At 43.9% G+C, this 19,389-nt stretch overlaps 1 protein-coding gene across 5 annotated transcripts in view; it reads left to right on the forward strand.

Moving 5' to 3' along the window:
* Positions 1 to 19,389, forward strand: part of USP25 (ubiquitin specific peptidase 25) — a 155,312-nt gene that overhangs the window by 88,742 nt on the left and 47,181 nt on the right. For all 5 annotated transcript variants that reach the window (XM_059720649.1, XM_059720645.1, XM_059720646.1 and 2 more), the window contains exons 9-14: positions 4,604 to 4,677; positions 6,995 to 7,143; positions 14,186 to 14,313; positions 15,487 to 15,582; positions 15,866 to 16,027; positions 18,372 to 18,580. In XM_059720649.1, the coding sequence (XP_059576632.1) occupies positions 4,604 to 4,677; positions 6,995 to 7,143; positions 14,186 to 14,313; positions 15,487 to 15,582; positions 15,866 to 16,027; positions 18,372 to 18,580 (818 nt within the window). The remainder of the gene's footprint in view (positions 1 to 4,603; positions 4,678 to 6,994; positions 7,144 to 14,185; positions 14,314 to 15,486; positions 15,583 to 15,865; positions 16,028 to 18,371; positions 18,581 to 19,389) is intronic.

Consider the following 19,389-nt stretch of genomic DNA (forward strand, 5'->3'; position numbering starts at 1 on the left):
TCTTCTTTTCTGACCAACATACTTATAGACCTCTTCTTGTAGTCCTTAATTTCCTTTATCAGGTGCACCTCTGCTTTCCTGGTTTGATCCCTGCAAGTTCTTGCTGTTTCTTTGGATACTTATTTGGTGACCTGCCCATCTTTCCATTGTCTCTGTACTTTCCTTTATTATTTGAGGTATCCTAAAAGTTCCTTGTGCAGCCTCATTGATCTCTTACCATTCTTCTTTTGCTTCCATCATGTTCCAGTGTTTTCTTGTTGGGCTTTCAATACCACCCCTTTCAGAAGCCTCCCATCCTCTTGGGTGCCTTTCCCTTTTGTCTTCCTATGGCACCATGGCTATTATCTCCGTGAGTCAGTTGAATTTTGCCTTTGTGAAATCTTAGTCTCTTAGTTCTGACCTCATGGTTTCCTTGTCTCAGGATCTGGAATTCTGTCATAGCATGATTTCTTCCCCTCAGGTTGTCCATCATCTTCATATCTTCCACCAGTTTTCCTATTGGTCAGGACAATATCCAAAATAGATGATCCTTTAGATGATCAGTGGTTTTCTACCTTTTTAGACTCAAGGTACTACTTCATAACTTTTGTGAATTGAGTGGCATCCTATTTATCATATGGCTTCCTGCCAAAAAGGGCAGGCAGTTGGGGTGGGGAAGAAATTAGGCAGGGAGAGCCTGAGCCTGCCCTTTATCTGCTTATCTTCTCACTGTGGCACCCTTCAAATGATCTTGTGGCACCTCACAGTGCTCCAGCACTATGGTTGAGAATCTGCGCCCTAGGTGTATTCACTACCTTCTGGAACAGAAAGTTGTCCTTCATACAAGATAGGAACCGGATTGACATTTTATGTTTGTTTGCATTGTTCTTCCAGAAAAGTGAAGTCTTCCATAAGTACTTTCTTATAACTTTTGGATAATTTGTCATTTCCTTGAAGAGTGCCTCATCCATCTCCTTTTTCTGACTTGGTGACCTACAACAAATCCCCGCTTCAGCAGTGCTGTATCTTTCACCATTTATCTTCACCCAAACACAGTTTGATCTGTTGTCGTCTTCCTCATGATCCAGGGAACAACTGTATATATTATTTACACGGAAGGCAACACCGCCATCTTTTCTCCCATCCATGTCTTTCTGGAACAGATTGTAACTATCAGTGTTGACAGTCCAGCTATAAGAGCTGCCCTGTTAGGTCATAGTTCTTTTCACAGGCTATGGCTTTGAGCCCATACTGTTTATTCTCCATCATTCTCACATTTGTGTACATACATTGGATATATTTTGTAGGGGTGCACCAATAGAAATTTTTGGGCCGATACCTTTGGCTGATTTTTAGCAAGCTATATCAGCCAATACCTGTCCAATTCCAATATGGAGTCAGGCAGCATGGAGAGTTGTATCTGGCTGGTAAGTCTGTTGCGGGGGAATGGTGGAAGGAAGGGAGAATGGGTGCGCAGATTGAGGCCCTTGTGTTGAGGGAAGGAGTGCGGCTGGGGCAGGGGCAGGAGCTGCCCAGCCAGGGCAGAGTGCAGGATGGAGCCATGAGTGGCTCATCTAGAGTGCATGGGGGGGGGCGGCTCCTACCACTGCATGCACCCTGGGAGGGTTTGGGGGGGGAGGTGCCTCCGGATCTGTGCGGGACGAGGGCAGGCTGCAGCTGTGGGCTGGGGCTGAGGGCAGGGCCGGGCTTTTCCTGGCAAGGGGTCTGGGCCAGGCTGTGCTTGGGGCAGGCAGCAGTGGCAGTGCTGGGAAGGGGACTATGGGGGGGGAGACAGGACTGCAGCCACTCCAAAATTTGCCATAGTCCTCCTGACCACTCCTCCCAGAGCCACCGCTGGCTGCCCTGAGTGCAGCCCTGGCTCAGCCCCATCAGGAAGAGCCTGGTGCCACCCTGGCCCCAGCCCGCAGTGGCAGCCCGCCCTCACCCTACACAGATCCAGGGGCACCCCCACCCCCCCAATGCCCTCCTAGGGTGCATGCAGCAGCTGGAGCTGCCAACCCCTACCCCCCTGTGCTCCCGGACGAGCCACTTGTGGCTGCATCCTGTGCCCCACCTTGGCTGTGCAGCACCTGCCCCAGCCTGAGCCCCACTCTCTCTCTCACCATGGGAACCTCCATCTCTCCCCACCCCATGCCCTCTTCCTTCACAACAGGCTTAACAGCTGAACCTGGCTTCTCTCCACACTGCCAGGCTGTGCTCCTGGCTGCCCATGTGCTGCAATGCAGCTGCATATGCACAGGGCATTTATTGGCCTCATTATTGGCCACATCAGCCATAAAAAAGCTGATTTCCAATACTGTCACTTTTCCTTATATCACTGCTGATCCAATATGGGACTGATGTATTGGTGCACCTCTAATATTTTGTGTTCTAGTCTACCCACTTCCCTTCTGTGTCATTTTTTTGCTGTCCTTTGGTTCTCTGCTCTTTTCACAGCATGGAGCTGTTGCTTATAGTTCTTTCCCCTCTACATTTTGTCCTGTTGCTAGAGGCTTTGTTCACCATCCTCCATGGAACCTTATTTAAAGCCCTCCTGATTATGTTGGCCATATGATCCCCAAAGGTATTCTTTCCTGTTCTGGTGAGATTAATCCCATCTGCTGATACCAGTCCTTCTTTCCAGAACATCCATCCGTTTTTGAAGAATCCAAAGCCTTCACATTGACATCACTGTCTCAGCCATTTATTTACTTACATGATATGACTGTCCCTTCCTGGGCCTTTGCCTTCCAAGGAAAGGAATGATGAGAACACCACTTGTGCTGCAAGCTCCTTAATCTTCCTGCCAAGAACCTTACAGTCTCTTCTGATCTGCTTGGTGTCATTTCTGGCAACATCATTAGTGTCTACATGGACAGGTGGGAAAGGGTAGTGGTCCTGGAGATGGATGAGTTCTAGTGGTTTTTCAGTAACATCCTGAATATGGCCTCCAGGAAGAAAGCACACATCCTATGACCTCAAATCTGAATGACAAATTAGTGCCTCTGTACTCTGCAGAAGGGAGTTGCCAACTATCACCACTCTTTTCTTCCTTCTCGCAGAAGTGGTCTTAAAGCCTCCATCCTTGGGGCCCTGCACTTCATGCTGTCTAGACTGCCTAGTCCTCTGGGTTCTTGCCTTCTGATGTCCTTATCTCTGCCTTATCTTCAGCTGTTCCACTGCAGAGTGCTTGAATATAGTAGCTGACTTCAGTCTGTTCCACTGGAATTTTGGGGACCCTCTTTCCAGTAGCCACATGTTGCCACTCCTCTTTTGGCCTTTCCAGTACCAACCTCTGACCACTCTAATTCAAGAAATTGCTAAGTTTTCCTTACATCTATGTATTTATGGGTGAGGACACAATCGTATATACTTGAGTGTTTTAACTTTGCTATGAGATAAAAGTGGAGTGGGCACATGATGTACAGTCTTGTGCCAGTGTAAGTCACTGCACCCATTGGATAATGGAGTAAGTGGTCCGTTAATCTGTTTTTGTATTGTGTGTCTGGTCTTCTAATTTGTTGCACCCCAAAGTAACTGTAAGCTTGGGAGAGCTGGCCATGTGTCCACTCCTTACTGCTAAATAAAATCTTTACTAAAATAGTAGTTGTATTTCCACAGCCTAAGTATTTTGAGTGCTGTCCTATTCCATTCTGGTTAAGACAGTGAAAAACTGATAGTACTGTACTGTACCTTCATTTTACCCTTAAGGTGACTTGAAGAAGGACACTGTGCCTGGAAGTCTGCCTAATATTTTTACCAATTATACAGTTGATCGAAATAAAAATATTGCCAGAAAACCCCCTTGCTTTCTGTATATCTTTCTGGACCATCATGGCTACAGTAACAGTCCATTTGTATTCTTAGCCATAGACTGTTGCAACAGCTGGGAGGAGGTGGAGGAAGACCCCATCCACCTTTTGTGTTAATGTTTTTTTCAGGGAATCAGAGTTGAATAGGATTTAATTTAGAACAGGATCTATCCCTAGGATTTTGCTCTCTTTTTATATTTTGGGAGACTTAATGAACTTAATGGCTAGGGATGGACATTCAAAAAGCCTGAGCCTGAATTGATTCAGTCTTTGCAGGTTAGTCTAACTTGCAAAGCTTGAACTGATTTGGAGGTGGATAGACATTCCCTTTTCATTCCAGAAATACAGGCATATGCCTGCAGTGGCTCAGGCTAGAAGCCCGGGGGTGGGGGGTGTGCTGCTGCAGCAGTCTTCCCTTCCCTTCCCTTTCCTTCCCTTCCCTTCCCTTCCCTTCCCTTCCCTTCCACAGGTCTGAGCTGAGCGAGGTGTGGCCAGGCCCCGGCAGAATGCTGGGATCTCTGATCAGGGAGGGGGGTCATCCATGGTTCTGGTTTAAAATATGCACAGAACTATCCAGAATAAAATGCTTAATAAACTGCACCATGTTTAGTTCCGGAATAGATCTTACTTTTGTAAATATACTAATCTCTGCATTACCATTCAGTTAAGAAGTAGAAAGCTTGGCTGTAGCACAGTATTTCATTTTTAATAACAGTTGTTATATTCTGTTTCCATAATAAACCAAATGTTATGTTTTCTAGTATGTGATGTCATTGTTTTTTATCATACAGTTACATATTTAATGTTTTTAGGGATGGAGAAAAGCCAAAGAACCCAATGGTAGAGTTGTTCTATGGACGATTTCTAGCAGTGGGTGTGCTTGAAGGTATGCATTTTATTGTAATTCAGCTAGAAAAGCTCTTTGTTTATACTTGTTTAACACATGTCCATACATGTCTTGTTCCACAGAAATATTTTTTTAATCAAAACAATTTTGAAATGAACATTTTAGTGTATGAATCAAGGCAATATGGGGGTAAATATGTGCAGAATCATGAGCTCGGAAGACACTTCTGATAATTTCTAATAGATTTGAAATGCTGCAAAATTTAGCGGGGGGTGAGTATAAATTCCCTCTGTTAGTGAGACTTGACTGACAACATGGTTTGAGGTCATTATTTCATTAAACTGAGCAGGTCTTATTTTTGCTTTTTGGTGAGCAGTTCCCTTTCTTTTTTTTTCTTTTTTTTTTTTTTTTTTAGCCCAGTTAAAAAAATTAATTACTCTGCATTGGACTGAAATGTTTTCCAGTATTTTCTGAAAAATTGCAGCACCTGTCACTTTTGAAGGACTTACAGACTATTCTACTATCTGAAACATCCTCTTTCTGATGACTTTCCCACTTCACTGTCTTCTTTCAAATCCATCCTCCAAACTCACTGCTTTGCTTCAGCGTTCTTACTCCTGCTCTGCACTCAGATCAGATTGTTTTCATTTATCACCCACATGTCAAGGAAATTGGTCATGAAACTGGACTTCTCTGACCAGAGAATAAATGAAAATGAAATAGTTTCTTTTTTTTAACCTTTTGTCACCATCATTTCTCTCTCTGAGTTTGATGTCCTTTACATTCATTTTGCACAGATGTTTAATAGTCTTAAGGTAGAAATTATGAATATCCTCTCTTATGGCTTAATGCTGTAGAACTTATTTTTTCAAGTCATCCTTTATCACATTTTATTGTCTTGTGACTCTACTGATACTGTGCAGTTTTATTTAAGAAATCCAGGGCGCATATATATGAGACACTTTACTGTTCAGTAGAACAAATTACTGCATAGTAAGCATCTGTGTCTACATGTACAGACCCTTACTTCGCAGGAATTTGCTGTACTCAGCAGTTAATTTGCTACTTGCAAATGTTAGTAGTAGATTAAATGCCTAGTACTTAATGCACAATAAGGCAAGTGTAGATGGCTGACTGGAAGCAAATTTACTCCCTGTCAGTTGGGCAGCATGGGGTGGGAGATTGTTCCCTGCCCTTGGGAGCTGCCTACTGCCAGGGTAGGCTCTGCCGCCAGGGTAGGCTCTGCCACCAGAGCCTAGGTAGGGACAGTGTCCCCCTGCCCTGGCAGTAGGGAGCTCCCAGCCCCCTGCTTCATGATTATAGAGCAGGGGCAGGGAGTTCCCTGCATGGGGATAGTTCCCTGCCCAGCCTGGAGGTGTTTGGGGTCTGCCCCTAACTGGGATAGTTCCTGGCAAGCCACGTGCTGTGCAGGGAAGTCTGCATGTGCAGCCTGGAGTTGGCTGGGGTTTGTTTTGTTTCAGACAGTCCCCAGCCAGCTTCAACATGCAGACTTCCTTGTGCATCCCAGGGCTGGCTAGGAACTGTCCCAGTCAGAGGCAGGTCCCAGCCCCATGACCTAATTGGGGGTCGAGGCATGGGGCTTGGAAAGAGGTGCAGGGAGGGCGGGGGCAGTTCCCAGCCCCTCCCCTGCAGCTCTTTCCAAGCCCCCTGGTCCCAATCAGGGAGCTGGAGCCAGGAGCTTCCTGCTGCCAGGGCCGGGGGACATTGTCCCTGCCCGGCCTCTGTCACCGGAGCCTGCCCTGGCTGCAGGCAGCTCCTGGCGAGAGGGAGCAATCTCCCAGCTCCTGTCAGGAGACAGCCGTCTCCTGACCCTGTGCTCCCTGTCAGGCCCTGGGCTAGTACCCCGGGGGAATCTAGAGGGTACTGCGGAGGGCTGGTGCAGACTGCTTCCAGGAGCAGCAAATCTGCTCCCAAATGGGCACGTGTGTAGATGCCTGCCCAGGGTGCTGAACTGGCAATTACTCTGGAGTAAACCCACCCAGCAGTATTTGCATATGTAGATGTGCCCACTGAGAGGTTATTTTGTATTTCCAGAATTGGATCTTCATTTTATATTTGTAAAACACTATGCACATCTGTTGAGAAGTAAATGTAATTGTTAAATTGCCTAATTGTATGCAGGTATTAACTGTTAGTGCTTTAGGAGGAAAATATCTAGTCATTTTAATATCTGTCTAATATTTCCTCTCCAAAGCTGTATATAATTAATTTGCTCATGACTACAGCATAATATGGAACCAGCACTGGGAATTGCAACACGCTTGAATTGTAAGAAGTTTAAATGATAAACACTTATTTGTGAAACCTGAACTGTTAATATCTCTCTTCTGCTCAGGTAAGAAATTTGAAAACACAGAAATGTTTGGCCAGTACCCACTCCAGGTTAATGGCTTTAAAGATCTGCATGAGTGCCTAGAAGCTGCCATGATTGAAGGAGAAATTGAATCTTTACATTCAGAAAACTCTGCAAAATCTGGTCAGGAGGTGAGTTAAATGTTTTGGCTCTTCTAATGGCCTTTTTGATGTAAATCAAGGGCAAGGTTGTATAAATAGACATTTCAGGTCCCCCAGATCACTTGAAGGTACTGCTGTCATCACGCGTGCCATATCATAAATAATGCTCTAGTAGTACCTCCTGTGTATGTATGTGTGAGGAGCAGGAATGACTACCACCCCACAACATCACAACCCAGAGAGGCCTATACAGAGTCTCAAAGTTATTGGTAAAACTTGTGTCTATTTGCTTAGTGCAGTCCTAACTGAGCCCTGGAGATATGCTGCTGGTTTTCAGCAGACTCTTGGTTTCTGGAAGGACACTGAAGGTCTGCTGCCACATTCTTGTTTGTTTAGTCATGCCAACTATTTTCAACTAGAGCTGTACAGCCAGCATAGGTTATGACATAGTTTGTGACACATTTTGCTGCCTGTTGTTGGTGCTAGGTCCATGCACTGTGCTCGTTTATGTAACCCAGCCCTGTTGTAGTTTACTTAATATAATTTGCATATTCCAACATGTCAGGTTAGAGCAGGGGCAGGCAAAATATGGTCTGCAGGCTGGATGCAGCCTGCCAGGCACGTTCATCCAGCCCACGGGCACCCACCAACTAATTGTACCCTGTCTAGTCCTTCCATCCATGAGGGTGGGAGTGAGGCACCCAGACATACCTCCACCCCCCGCCAACATACTCTGTTGTGCCTTGCTTCCACCCTTGTGGGTAGAAAGGTCCAGCCCAGCCAGCATATGCTTCTAGGCTAGGCTGCTGCTTGTACTACTACGGCCACCCCATGGGACCTTCTTGGCTTCACTGGCATCCCACTTGCTCCAGGCACCAGGTAGGGAAGCAGTTGGGGTAGAGGGAGTTTGCAGCTGGGTGGATTGTGGGGCCTGTGCTGGGGGGGGGGAACGGGGGGCAGGAGCTCCGAGCTCGGTTGGGCGGGGTGTGGATATGAGAGGGGGTGCGGGGACCCCCCATACACTCCACCACATGGCATGCAGCCCCTGCTGCCAGCAGCAGTAGCAGGTGGGGGCGCTCATGTAGGTGCTGGTGCCTGGCATTGTGTGGCTCCAGCCAGCGCTGCGTGTGGGGGAGAGGAGTGCAGCTTGCCCAGCCTGCCTTTATCCAGCCCTGTACTGTAGCTGGCTGTCTTCCAGCCCCCTGCTGTGCAGGTCCCGGGGCTATGCTGAAAGTGGAGGGGAACCCTCGCCCCTGCTTCCCCACAGAGTCCTGGGACCTACGTGGCAGGGGGCAAAGAAGGCAGCCAGTGCCAGCCCAGGGCTTAACCTGGAGTTGTACACACTCTGTACGTAGCCCTCGTAGTAGAGGCAGGCTGGGGAGGTTGCACTCCTCATCCCCACGGGCGGCACTGGCCAGAGCTGTGTTCCATGGGGCGCAAGCGCCTGCATGGGTGCAGCAAGGGCTGCACACCATGTGGAGGAATGTATGAGGGGGTCCCCATGCCCACCCACCCTCCCTCACACCCTCGCCCTTCCCTCACAACCCCTGCACATACACCCCTTCACGGCCCCCCAACACCTCACCACACACATACCTCACTACATGCACGTGCGCACACACACACTCCCCACCTCACCATACACATACTCCAACCACATCTTGCACCCTCCCCCACACAATATACAAGAGTAAGACTTTATTTTTGACTTAGTATACACCCCCCTCTGTATGCACTACGCAAACACAAATCATGACAAATATTTTTTGTAAGAAAATTAAAATGTTATAGTAGGTGTTTTACTGTTAGCGTATGATTTGGGTTTTTTTCTGGTTCAAAGATGGCAACCCTCCCCTTCCAAAAGGAGTATTTCTCGGGGGCAAGGGGAGGAACATCTGGTGGCAAAGGTCAGGGGTTGGGGGGTGGGACTATCAGTCTCCATATGGTTATCAGGGGGTGGGGCAACCCATACAGCCCTCAACAGGTCACCAAAACTAGTTTAGTGGCCCTCCACCCAAAATAATTACCTGCCCCTGAGTTAGAGAGAGTGTTCACATGCCACATGGGGCAGGCTAGTATTCAAGAACTGGATTCAGTCCTTTTTTGCCTCTGAGTATTAAGCCCAAACTGATCTAAAAAGGTGGCATAAGGCAAGTAACACTTTTGTCTTTAAGGTATAGATGACAAAAATGCATACTGTTTTATAGTGTATTTTAAGAATCTGACTTTTTTTCTAATTAGGGCAATGATGCTTTATCTTTGAATTCAGAAAATGTAGTCCCTTTAGAGCAGTCTAATACACCACACCTTGAATACTGCGTGTGCTTCTGGTACCTACACGTGAAGGGTACAGGAGAACTAGGAAAGGTTCAGAGAATGTCAACAAGGATGAACAGGGGAATGGAGACGCTTCTCTCTGAAAAGGGACTACATAGGTTAGTGCTTTTCAGCTTAGTGTAAGGATAACTGAGGGGCAAGAAGGGCTCAGTGGAATATGATAGAGGTCTGTAAAGTCATGAATGATAGAAATATTTAAAGATTTGTGATCTGTCTCTCAGTACTAGGATCTAGAAGACATTGAATGAAATTCATTAAAGAGCAGGTGTAAAACAAAAAAAAGTTCTTACACAGTGTTCAGTTAATTTGTGGACTTGTTTTAGTTTGAATGTGCAGTATACATCATGATAGTCTGTTTAATGGACTTTGAGGCAAGAAGCAGTCCTTCAGTCATTGGATCCATATATCAGTAAGATAGCATGTTTCTTGCTACTTGCAGCAGCCAAATCAAGCTTTCAGAGGGGAGGGTAAACCTAGTAAGCTTAATTCCAGCTCCTATTACAAAGTAGCCATGTTTTCTTGTTTGAGTTACTCTGTATATTGTAATGTCACAGCTATGGCAAGTATGTGAAATCCTTACAAAATCTTTTCTGTTCACTAAATTCTTAGGTAGTTCCTCCCTTCTTTTTTGGATACATAGCAGTAACAGGCTGCTTGCAGATGTTAAAAAAAATCCCCCCCAAAATGGCGCTTTACTTTTAACTCCATGCTCCCCAGCATCGAATCCATAGGATTCCCAGAAGAAGTATTGCATTAGTTAGATCCAGCTTGCCTAATGTCTTTATAGATCATGCGCTTTAGTGGGGCTTTTTTGGTGCTTTTATCTAATTGCTGATTGAATCAACTTTAGATAAAATCGCCAAAAAGCCCCGCTGAAGCACCTGATCTATACAGATGGTGTGGAGCCAGGTCGGAGCAATGCGTTGCTTATTCAAGTAAAGCAATTTGTTTTCCCTTTTTTTTTTTAAATGTCTGCAAGCAGCCAAAATGTTACTTCCTTTTCAATGATGTCAGAATAAATATTAGCTTTTAATTACTAAACTTAACGAACATAACAAAGGCATCCTGCCATTTGAAAATATAATTTCCTGCTTTCCAGTATTGACAGAAGTTTAACTTCTTTTCTGTAATTTCTTTTGCCATCAGCTGTTGTTTGTCAAATTCAGAACTATCTGTCCAATTTTCTACATGGGTGCCTCCTCTTTTTTTCCTTTACAGATAATATTTTCCATCTGTTTTGTTCTGGTCACCTGAGTAAATAAAACTTTAAATTAATCACAAAGCCCAAGTGCACCACCTTTCCTAAAGTGGACTCTAGCAAGTAATCAAAGACCTCACAAACACTTCACTGCAGTGCAAAATGCAGTTTCTTTTTGAAAGGTTTGGGCTGCTTTGTTGTTTTCATGAACGCATGTAGGTTTATTTTTTGGGTTGCTGGATGCTGCACAGTCTATTCTATATTGTCCAGTTTTACATTTTGTCGTGGTAAGACTCTGGAATTGTTTTATCAACTCAGCTTACCATTAGGTAGGAAGGCAGAAATGGAACAGCCATACGACACATCTCAAAGAATTGTCAACAGCACTAAAGTCAAAAAAGACATTATGTAACTCTCAGCATGGAAAAAGTGATGCACAATTGTTAGAGTCTGATATGACATCAAATGTACAGTAGATTAGTCCCATTTCCCAGGGATGCTATTAAATTTTAGGAATTAATATTATTTATGCAGGGGTTACCCAATGAATACATAAGCACAATTACTAAACAGTAAAGGATATTGAAATGTTGCTGAATGCTGACTTTCCAAAAGTTTTAATAAAAAAAATCTACCACTTGAGAGGAAAGCCTCAGGACAGCATTTATCCTAGTTGGTGACGTTAGCAAGATAAGACTTGGCAGCTTTAAGAGCTCTAGGGTAATGGAACTTCTGTGATAAATACTGGAGACTTCTGCTCTAGAGTAATTTTCTACTAATTTTTCATTTTCTGTTAAATCAATTGGTGTTTATTTGTACCATCCTAGTGCCTACCCCACTGCTGTGGTTCAGTGGTAGAATCCATGTCTGCTACAATGGAAGTCTGGGTTCAGTTCCTGGATGTGCACATAACTACAGTCATCAAGGCCCCAAATATCTGGACTCAGTGTGGCCTTTGGATTCTGTCTCAATGGTTTAAACAGGGATTGGAAAGTCTGGGGAGTCTCCACTCCTCCATACTCCTGTCTAGGCATATGAGTTGAAGGTCTGGGTCGACCTCACATGCATATAGCACGATACAGAAGGATCAACAGTTGCCTTCCACAGTGCCTAAGAAGTCTAGATGTGGACCAGGAGCCTGTTATGTTAGAAGCTGAACAAACAAGGGGAAAAACCTTTCTTGCCCCCAGAGAACCGAGTATAACATCAGAGTTGTTAGGGTTAGAAAAGTGGTAGGCTGAAAATAGTCAGTAAAGGGACGTGAAAGACAAGTTGTTAATATTTGTGATCAGAGAAAGGGGAGGGATACAAAGAGAGATGATATTGTCTAAGTGACTGGCTAGGAAAATGGTCTTAGCAGTAACATTCTATGTGGGTCTGAGCAGAGCAAGACTACATCCGTCATGGTCAGGAGAAAGGATATTGTGGTCATCAAGATATAAAATGAGCGTTCTGACTGTGTGGATAGATAGTAAAGGCTGTGTCATAGCCTAGATGTATGAGTGCCTAAAGGTAGCCCTGAGTTGGAGATTACACCCACACTTTGGATATTTGACTGTTAAGCAGTATGGTGATTTTTTCCATAGTAATCAACTAGAGATAGCAGGAATAGTTTGGGGAGGAAAAGGTAGAGTTGTGAACCTGTGTTGATGGCTATACATCCACCTGATGTCAACAAGAGAAGTGAAAACATCTTTTTGGTTATGACACCATGGAGCCTGAAGGTGGTAGTTGAACCTTCATAGAAGCTGGAGGATTTGGGAAGGGAGAGAATTTGCATAAGAATGGATTAGGGAGGTAGCAGAATTAGGAGAGGACAGATCTCCGAGAGCCAAGGAAGGTCAAGATTTTGTAGTCACCTGTGTTGAAAGTACCTGATAGGGCAAGGAGGATTGGCTAGATCAGGGGTAGGCAAAATGGCAGATCTGGCCAGCGGCCAGACTCCATTTCCTAGCAGCCCCGGCTTGCACCACTGTGGCTGGTTTCTATGGAGACCCCAGCAATGGCAGGGTTGTGACAGCCCAGGGCCAAGGTTTCCATGGAGACCGGCCCCAGCAGCACTGGCAGGGCACGCAGCTGGGTGGGGAGCTGCTTTGGGGCTGGGGCTGGGATTTTGCAGCTGTGACTGCATTGTCTGGAGCCAGGGCAGAGCTGTGATCCAGGCAGGGGCAGATCCAGTTGGATTGTGGCTCTGCCCGTTCTCTGGACCACACTGTCACTGCCACAAGATCCCAGCTCCGGCCTGGAGCAGCTCCCTGCCCAGCTGCACACCCTGCCAGTGTTGCTGGGGCCCGTCTCCATAGAAATGCTGGCCCTGTGTTGTCAGGAACCCATCACTGCTGAGGTCTGCATGGAAACCGGCCGCAATGATGTGGGCAGGAGTTGCTGGGGAATTGAGTCTGCCGCAGGCCCGATTGGGTCTACAGGCTGGACTTTGCCCACCCCTGGGATAGGTAGAGGTAATTAGAGACTTCAGTGAGTGTGGTGTCAATGGAAAGCTTGGGGAGCAGAAGAGACTGCCCCTAATTGAAAAGACTGTAAGATGGAAGCAGAGGACAGGAACTCCAGGAAGGTAAACAGGAAATTCCATGACCTCATAAATGAAATGATAATTAGAGAGGCAAGTGGGGCAAAGGGCCAGATTTTAACGGTAGTGTAATGAGGAGTATGTGGTGGGGGCACAAGAGTGGCAGCACAAGTTGATTAAGGGGTGGGGTGCTGGAATGGAGGGTGGGGAGGATTGGAAAGGACTCATGTTGCTGCTCCAGCAGTCACAGGCTCAGGCTGTATGGAGCCGTGCCAGGAGCCAGGTGATAACCCAGGGAGGCTCTAGGGTTCTGGCAGCTTTGTGCTTAGGAGAAAGAACATGGAGATGTTAGCTGTAAAGATAGCGGGTACCCTCCCCTCCCCTCCCCTGCCTCCAAATTAAAGGTTTTATTTCTTTGCTTCACATGACCTTCAGTGGTGCCTGCACCTGGGGGTGGAGTGGGGGTGCAGGCAGGTGAGAGCTTTCTGTTTGTGGGAGAGAGCCTTTGCCCATGGCTGCTGGGACCCTAGAGCCACCTTGGCTCCACCCCTTGTCTCCTTCCCCCTCTCTCTGCAGCTGGAGCCCACAGCTGCCAGGACCCTAGCACCCCCTTGTCTCCATCCCCTGGGTCCTTGACACCACCCGGAGCTTGTAGCTGCTCAGGGCACAAACCCTACCAGGTATGCTTCTGCCCCTTCCCCTCTCCCACCCTTCCTTCCCCCACTTCGCTCTGCCCAGGGTGCCAAAGTAACTTGATACACCTCTGGATTTTTAAGATGGGGAAAGCCAAGGTACGGGGGAGGTTGAAATACAAATTGATAGTTCTGATTTCAAATAACACTGAAAGATAGGGCCTACAGGAAGTTTATATTGATCCATTGCCTAACACCTGTGTTTTCCACAGTGTTGTAGCACCTGTGGAAGTATTGTGGAAAAGTGCGACCAAAATATTTTAGTGTGATTGAAAGGCATTTACTACATGTGTTGTATTTTGTTTGTTTCTTATTCAGCACTGGTTTACTGAACTTCCTCCTGTCTTAACTTTTGAGCTCTCAAGATTTGAATTTAATCAGGCTTTGGGAAGACCAGAGAAGATACATAACAAGTTAGAATTTCCTTCAGTTTTATATTTGGACAGGTACAGTATAATGTAAAAAGTAAAGTCTTAAAGAAAGCCTTTATAGGCAACATCTCATGGAACTGATTAAACTTTCCATTTTTCAGACACTAAATTATAATCAGTTATGTTCTAGAGAGAATAATTCAAATTTTAATGGTTTGTAACAACCACTTTAGGAAGTATGTGTAAATGATAAAATTGTATATATGCTCCTATTACCATGGCAGTGTTGTTTTTGACCCAGATAAATGGTTAATCCAAACAATTGTGCCTTTATACTACGTGTTGTGTTACATCAGTGTATACAAAAAAAGTTGGCTGCTATTCCTTTGTATTTAGGTAATCTATCCCCAGTATAAAAACATGCAGATGAAACCTGGGGTATGCAACTCTGTAGAGGGTTACCCACTGCCATTTGACAGTTCTGTTCTCACTGCCAAAAAATGTGCTTTACTGGTTTACAACCACGGTGTCAAACTCAGTTCAGTTGGCAGCTGCCTTCTGTGCTTTTCAGGTGCCTGTGGGCTGCACTCTGGCTTTCACATTTTAGATACTTAAGCTATGGTTCTGTTACTGCAGCCAGAGCCAGAGCAGGGCTACCCATGGGGGCAGCCTTTGCCCCAGCTCTGACTATGGGCAGAGCTGGGGCAAAATTCAGTGGTCTGGATGACTCGGTTTTATGGGCTGGATCTGGCCTGAGAGACATATCTTTGACATCTCTAGTTTGCAAGAAGGCTGTTATGCACAGATGTGAAACATTTAGCTATCACTATGGGTGGTTTCTAACCAAATATTAAGCAGGTTGTTTGTGGGCACATGCTACTTGTGTGTCAAAATAGTTACTGTGCAGGCACAATTAAAGCCATTCTTTTTATAACTGCATAAAAATTAGTATAGCAAGGACTAGTTAAAAGCATGTTTGATATGTCAATATACCTCTGAGAATTATCAGCTTTTACATGCAATACATGCCAAAATAAAGCTTTAAAATATACTTCTGGTTAGTAGACAGACAAATGTAAATGTCTTATTGCCTTCTATTTTACATTACCCTTTTGATGCTTTGTAGTTGAAAGGTTTTAGTGAATAATTTTTTAGTGGGTAGTACAAGTACATAAGTGTTTGACATAATTGCAAATTCATTGTTACAATACAAAGAGCAGCTCATTTTCTATTTTCTTGATTTGACAGATACATGCACAAAAATAGAGAAATAACAAGAATTAAACGGGATGAGATCAAGAGGCTTAAAGAATATCTTACAGTTCTACAGCAGAGATTAGAACGGTACTAGATATGCTTGCAATTTGGTTAGAATACTTAAGATTGAATTATATGTTATGTGAATAATTCCTTCCATCCTTTTATACTTAAATACTTGTTCCAAACTGTTGTACATTTCCTTTTTTTTCTTATCTGTTCTCTTTGAGATGTCTGTGGAAGGCTTATTTAAGTGAAATAGTTTAATGAATGCAGCTTATTACAATAGACTCATTTTATTTTAATTATAATCTGCCAGAAATCCTATTTTGTTGTGAGTCATTGCATTAATATATTTTATGGTTAACAGATATTTAAGCTATGGTTCTGGTCCTAAACGATTCCCCTTGGTAGATGTCCTGCAGTACGCATTGGAATTTGCATCCAGTAAACCTGTTTGCACTTCACCGGTTGATGATATTGATGCTAGTGCTCCCTCTAGTGGTACTATAACAACACAGACAATACCAAGGTAAACCCCGGGTATCATTTGTGTTTTGATCTATGTTTATGGTTTATGGTTTTAGTTATTCATTTTAAGAAAAATTCAGCTCATTTTTAGGCAAGAAAGTGTATATATGCTATAGAGATAGGCTTAAAGGAAGAGATTCTTCACTTAAAATGGTTTTATGTACGCTTAATAAAGATGAGTCATTTTAATTATCTCCCAGAAAACCTGAGGGAGTTTAAAATGTGCTTTCCCCCACATATTTATTTGTGAATATGGTAAAAATTGTTTATAAAAAATTGTCAAACGTCTTGCTGGCAAATTATCAAATTCAAACTAAAGCCAGAAACCATACTGTTGTCTCTGTAAAAATATTTGTGTGGAAGAAAATGGATCTATGACAGTATTTTACAATAATGCTAACTCATCCATTTTTCCACTTCGTACGTGTGATTCTGATTTGAAAGATTAAACTTTCCTAAATGGTGTGGTATGTTTTGTTTATGAAGAGTGACAAGTATAATTTTAAAACAAATGCAAAATCTTAGAGGAAACCAGGGTAAAAACCAAGCTATCTGGAAAAATATTGTTGTAGGCATCCCAGAATTTGAACAATATGGATTTGTTGCATTACTTCAAGGTGTTATCTTGAATTTATAACTGATCTGCATATCAAATTTATCAGTTCTACTTATGCATTGCTGCCATTTAAAAAAATATTCTGAGCTAATTAGCAAGGTCACTCTTAAGTTGCTAAAGGAAAAGTCCAAATGCCCGAGAGATACTAGTTAAATTATTTCCAATTTTGTACCACAGTGAAGTCAGCAAAGTTAACAGATGTATAAACTGGGATGTATAAACTGTCAGCAAATAAGTACTTTGATCTCAGACTCGGATGCAGAGGTGCCAGGTCCCATTTTAGCAAAGCACTGAAGACATAGTTAACTTTAAACCTTTTGAAAAGTCTTATTGAAGTAAATGAGCCTCCACAGTGGTAAGACAAAGTTCTCAGGTGTTTTTCTGATAATTCATTACTCATAAGTAATAGAGATGCTGCCCATTGATAAAACGGAAGACAGAATCTAAACACGTAGTATTGTTTGCATGCTGGGGAAAAATAATGCTTTGATGAGTAAGACTGTATATTGAATTTACTTAGGCAAATATAAGCATTGTAACTTTTGTACCTAGGCATAGCAACATCAAAGTGTGTAAGCTAGAGGAGGAAAAAATCAGTTATTAATGTTCTTTGAACTCCACAAATCACCAGGCTCTCCATCAGTGGTATAATTAGGGCAGGACAGCTGGTGCCAACTTAGAGGGTCAGGGGCAGAAATAAACGTCTGTGGTGGCAACCGGAAATCGGTGCTGATGTTTCTTCCAGGAGGGGCACGTTTTCCCTGGGAGAAATGAAGTGAATGCTTATACAGTTGTTCATTCTACCAAGAGAACAGCGATTCTCTCAGTAGAAATGTAATGCTTGTACGTGCCCAGATGTTTTTGTCATAAGGTCAGTATGTTTGTCATAAGGTCAATGCGTTTGTACTCATCCATAATGCAAATCTAGGGAAATGACATAGGTATCCTAGCTGCTGCCAAGATGGGAGAAGAACAAAAGGAAAGCAATCTTTGAGTCTATATCCATAAAATAGAGGCTTTGTTGTTTTAATTTCTCACTGTTGCCATCAGTGGAGGCAGTGCTGGCTGACTAGTTACTAATGCAGGCAAACTGCTGAAAACTTCAGTAAATCCTAGAGGACATGATATTAAAAATGTCACAGTCCTGCTCAGTATAAGAGCTCTGTGGCTGCTAGTTCTGTTAAACCAGGTGTGAAGGATGAAGCTGACTGTGGATATGGCATAAGGAAGCCAGTAGTTAAACATACTAATGCTATTAATTGATTTTAGGGTAAATTAGCCATAGTAAGGCAAAATATCTGTTACTACTCTTAACTTCAGCAGTATATGTTTTGAAGGACCTTGGTTTGAGTTGATCAATTTTGTGCCACCCTGTGGAGGTTCTGATTGGTTTCGAATTAAATAAACTCTGACTCGGACAGTCCATGACATGTATTTCATGGACCATGGGTAAGCTAAATTATTATGTACTAACCTCTTTGACATACCACAAAGATATGGGAAGTCATATAATAAATCATTTTATGTTTAAATTTCTCTCGATGGATTGTGCTTCTTTATTAAGAGAATTATTGGTTTTGAAATTTAAATGTTCAGAATAAAAATAAAACATTTACGACTTAATATTTATATTTAATCTCCATATGACTTTGAAATCATTTTTTTCTAGCTTATAGCTAGTATAACAGGATGTTTCAACTGTCATGTTTCATGTTTTACATAAATATAGCACAACAGAGCAACAGGGGCCTTCATCTTCAGATATACCAAGCACATCTCCCATACAAAGATCAGTAATACACAAGCCATTCACACAGTCCAGGATTCCTCCTGACCTGCCAATGCATCCAGCGCCAAGGCATATAACTGAAGAAGAGCTTTCAGTGCTAGAAGGCTGTTTACATCGCTGGAGGACTGAAGTAGAAAATGACACTAGAGGTACTATCAAAATGTGTAGACTGTGTAGCAGCAACCTGGAAAGAGTCAGTGAAAATGCACTGATGTGGGTGAAAGAAAAACAGTGTGCTTGTACGTCTTCAGTATTTTTCCATAACTCCTACTGCTGCTTACGCACGGAGAAATGAAGGGGGAAAAGACCCTAGTGCTAACAAAGCTGTTTTCTGGCTCTGCTGGTAAAGCATTCACTTGCTCAGAATCTTGTGAATTGATGTTATGTACTAGAAATTGGGCTTTCAATTTAGGTAGGCATTGCAGTGCTGTGTGATATCAAGGTTGGAGAACAGAAGAGGTAGTCACAGTGTTAGATTTCTCCTGCTGCTGTATCAAAGAGCCTTCGCCTTATGTAGCTGTCAACAGTAGGGGTGTGTGAAACGAGCCATATTTGATTTGAATTCGGTCTGAATCGGGGACAGTGCTTCAATTTGTTGATTTGGATTGCTGTCCCGATTCGATTCGGCCGAATCTGACTCTGAAAATTCGATGCTGATTCAGAGAGTCTTTGATTTGGCCATAGATGCAGCTTTAAATGTTTTCTCTACATACCTTGAGGTACCAGGTGCAGCTCGTGAATGCTGCAATGGTGGGGTGGATGGAGCATCTCACGGGGGGGGGGGGCGCATGCTCGGCAGAGAACCCGGAAGTGGACCAGAACTGCTTCTGGGCCACTTCTAGGTCCACCACCGAGTGCACGGGGGACTGCCTCCACGGCTCAGCTATTGGCCGCAGGGGGACCCTGGGTCCCCCCCAGACATAGGAAGCACCAGTCGCTGAGGCGAGGGTTCCCCCAC

This window comes from Alligator mississippiensis, chromosome 1, assembly GCF_030867095.1.
Source record: "Alligator mississippiensis isolate rAllMis1 chromosome 1, rAllMis1, whole genome shotgun sequence".
NCBI classification, from domain to species: domain Eukaryota; kingdom Metazoa; phylum Chordata; order Crocodylia; family Alligatoridae; genus Alligator; species Alligator mississippiensis.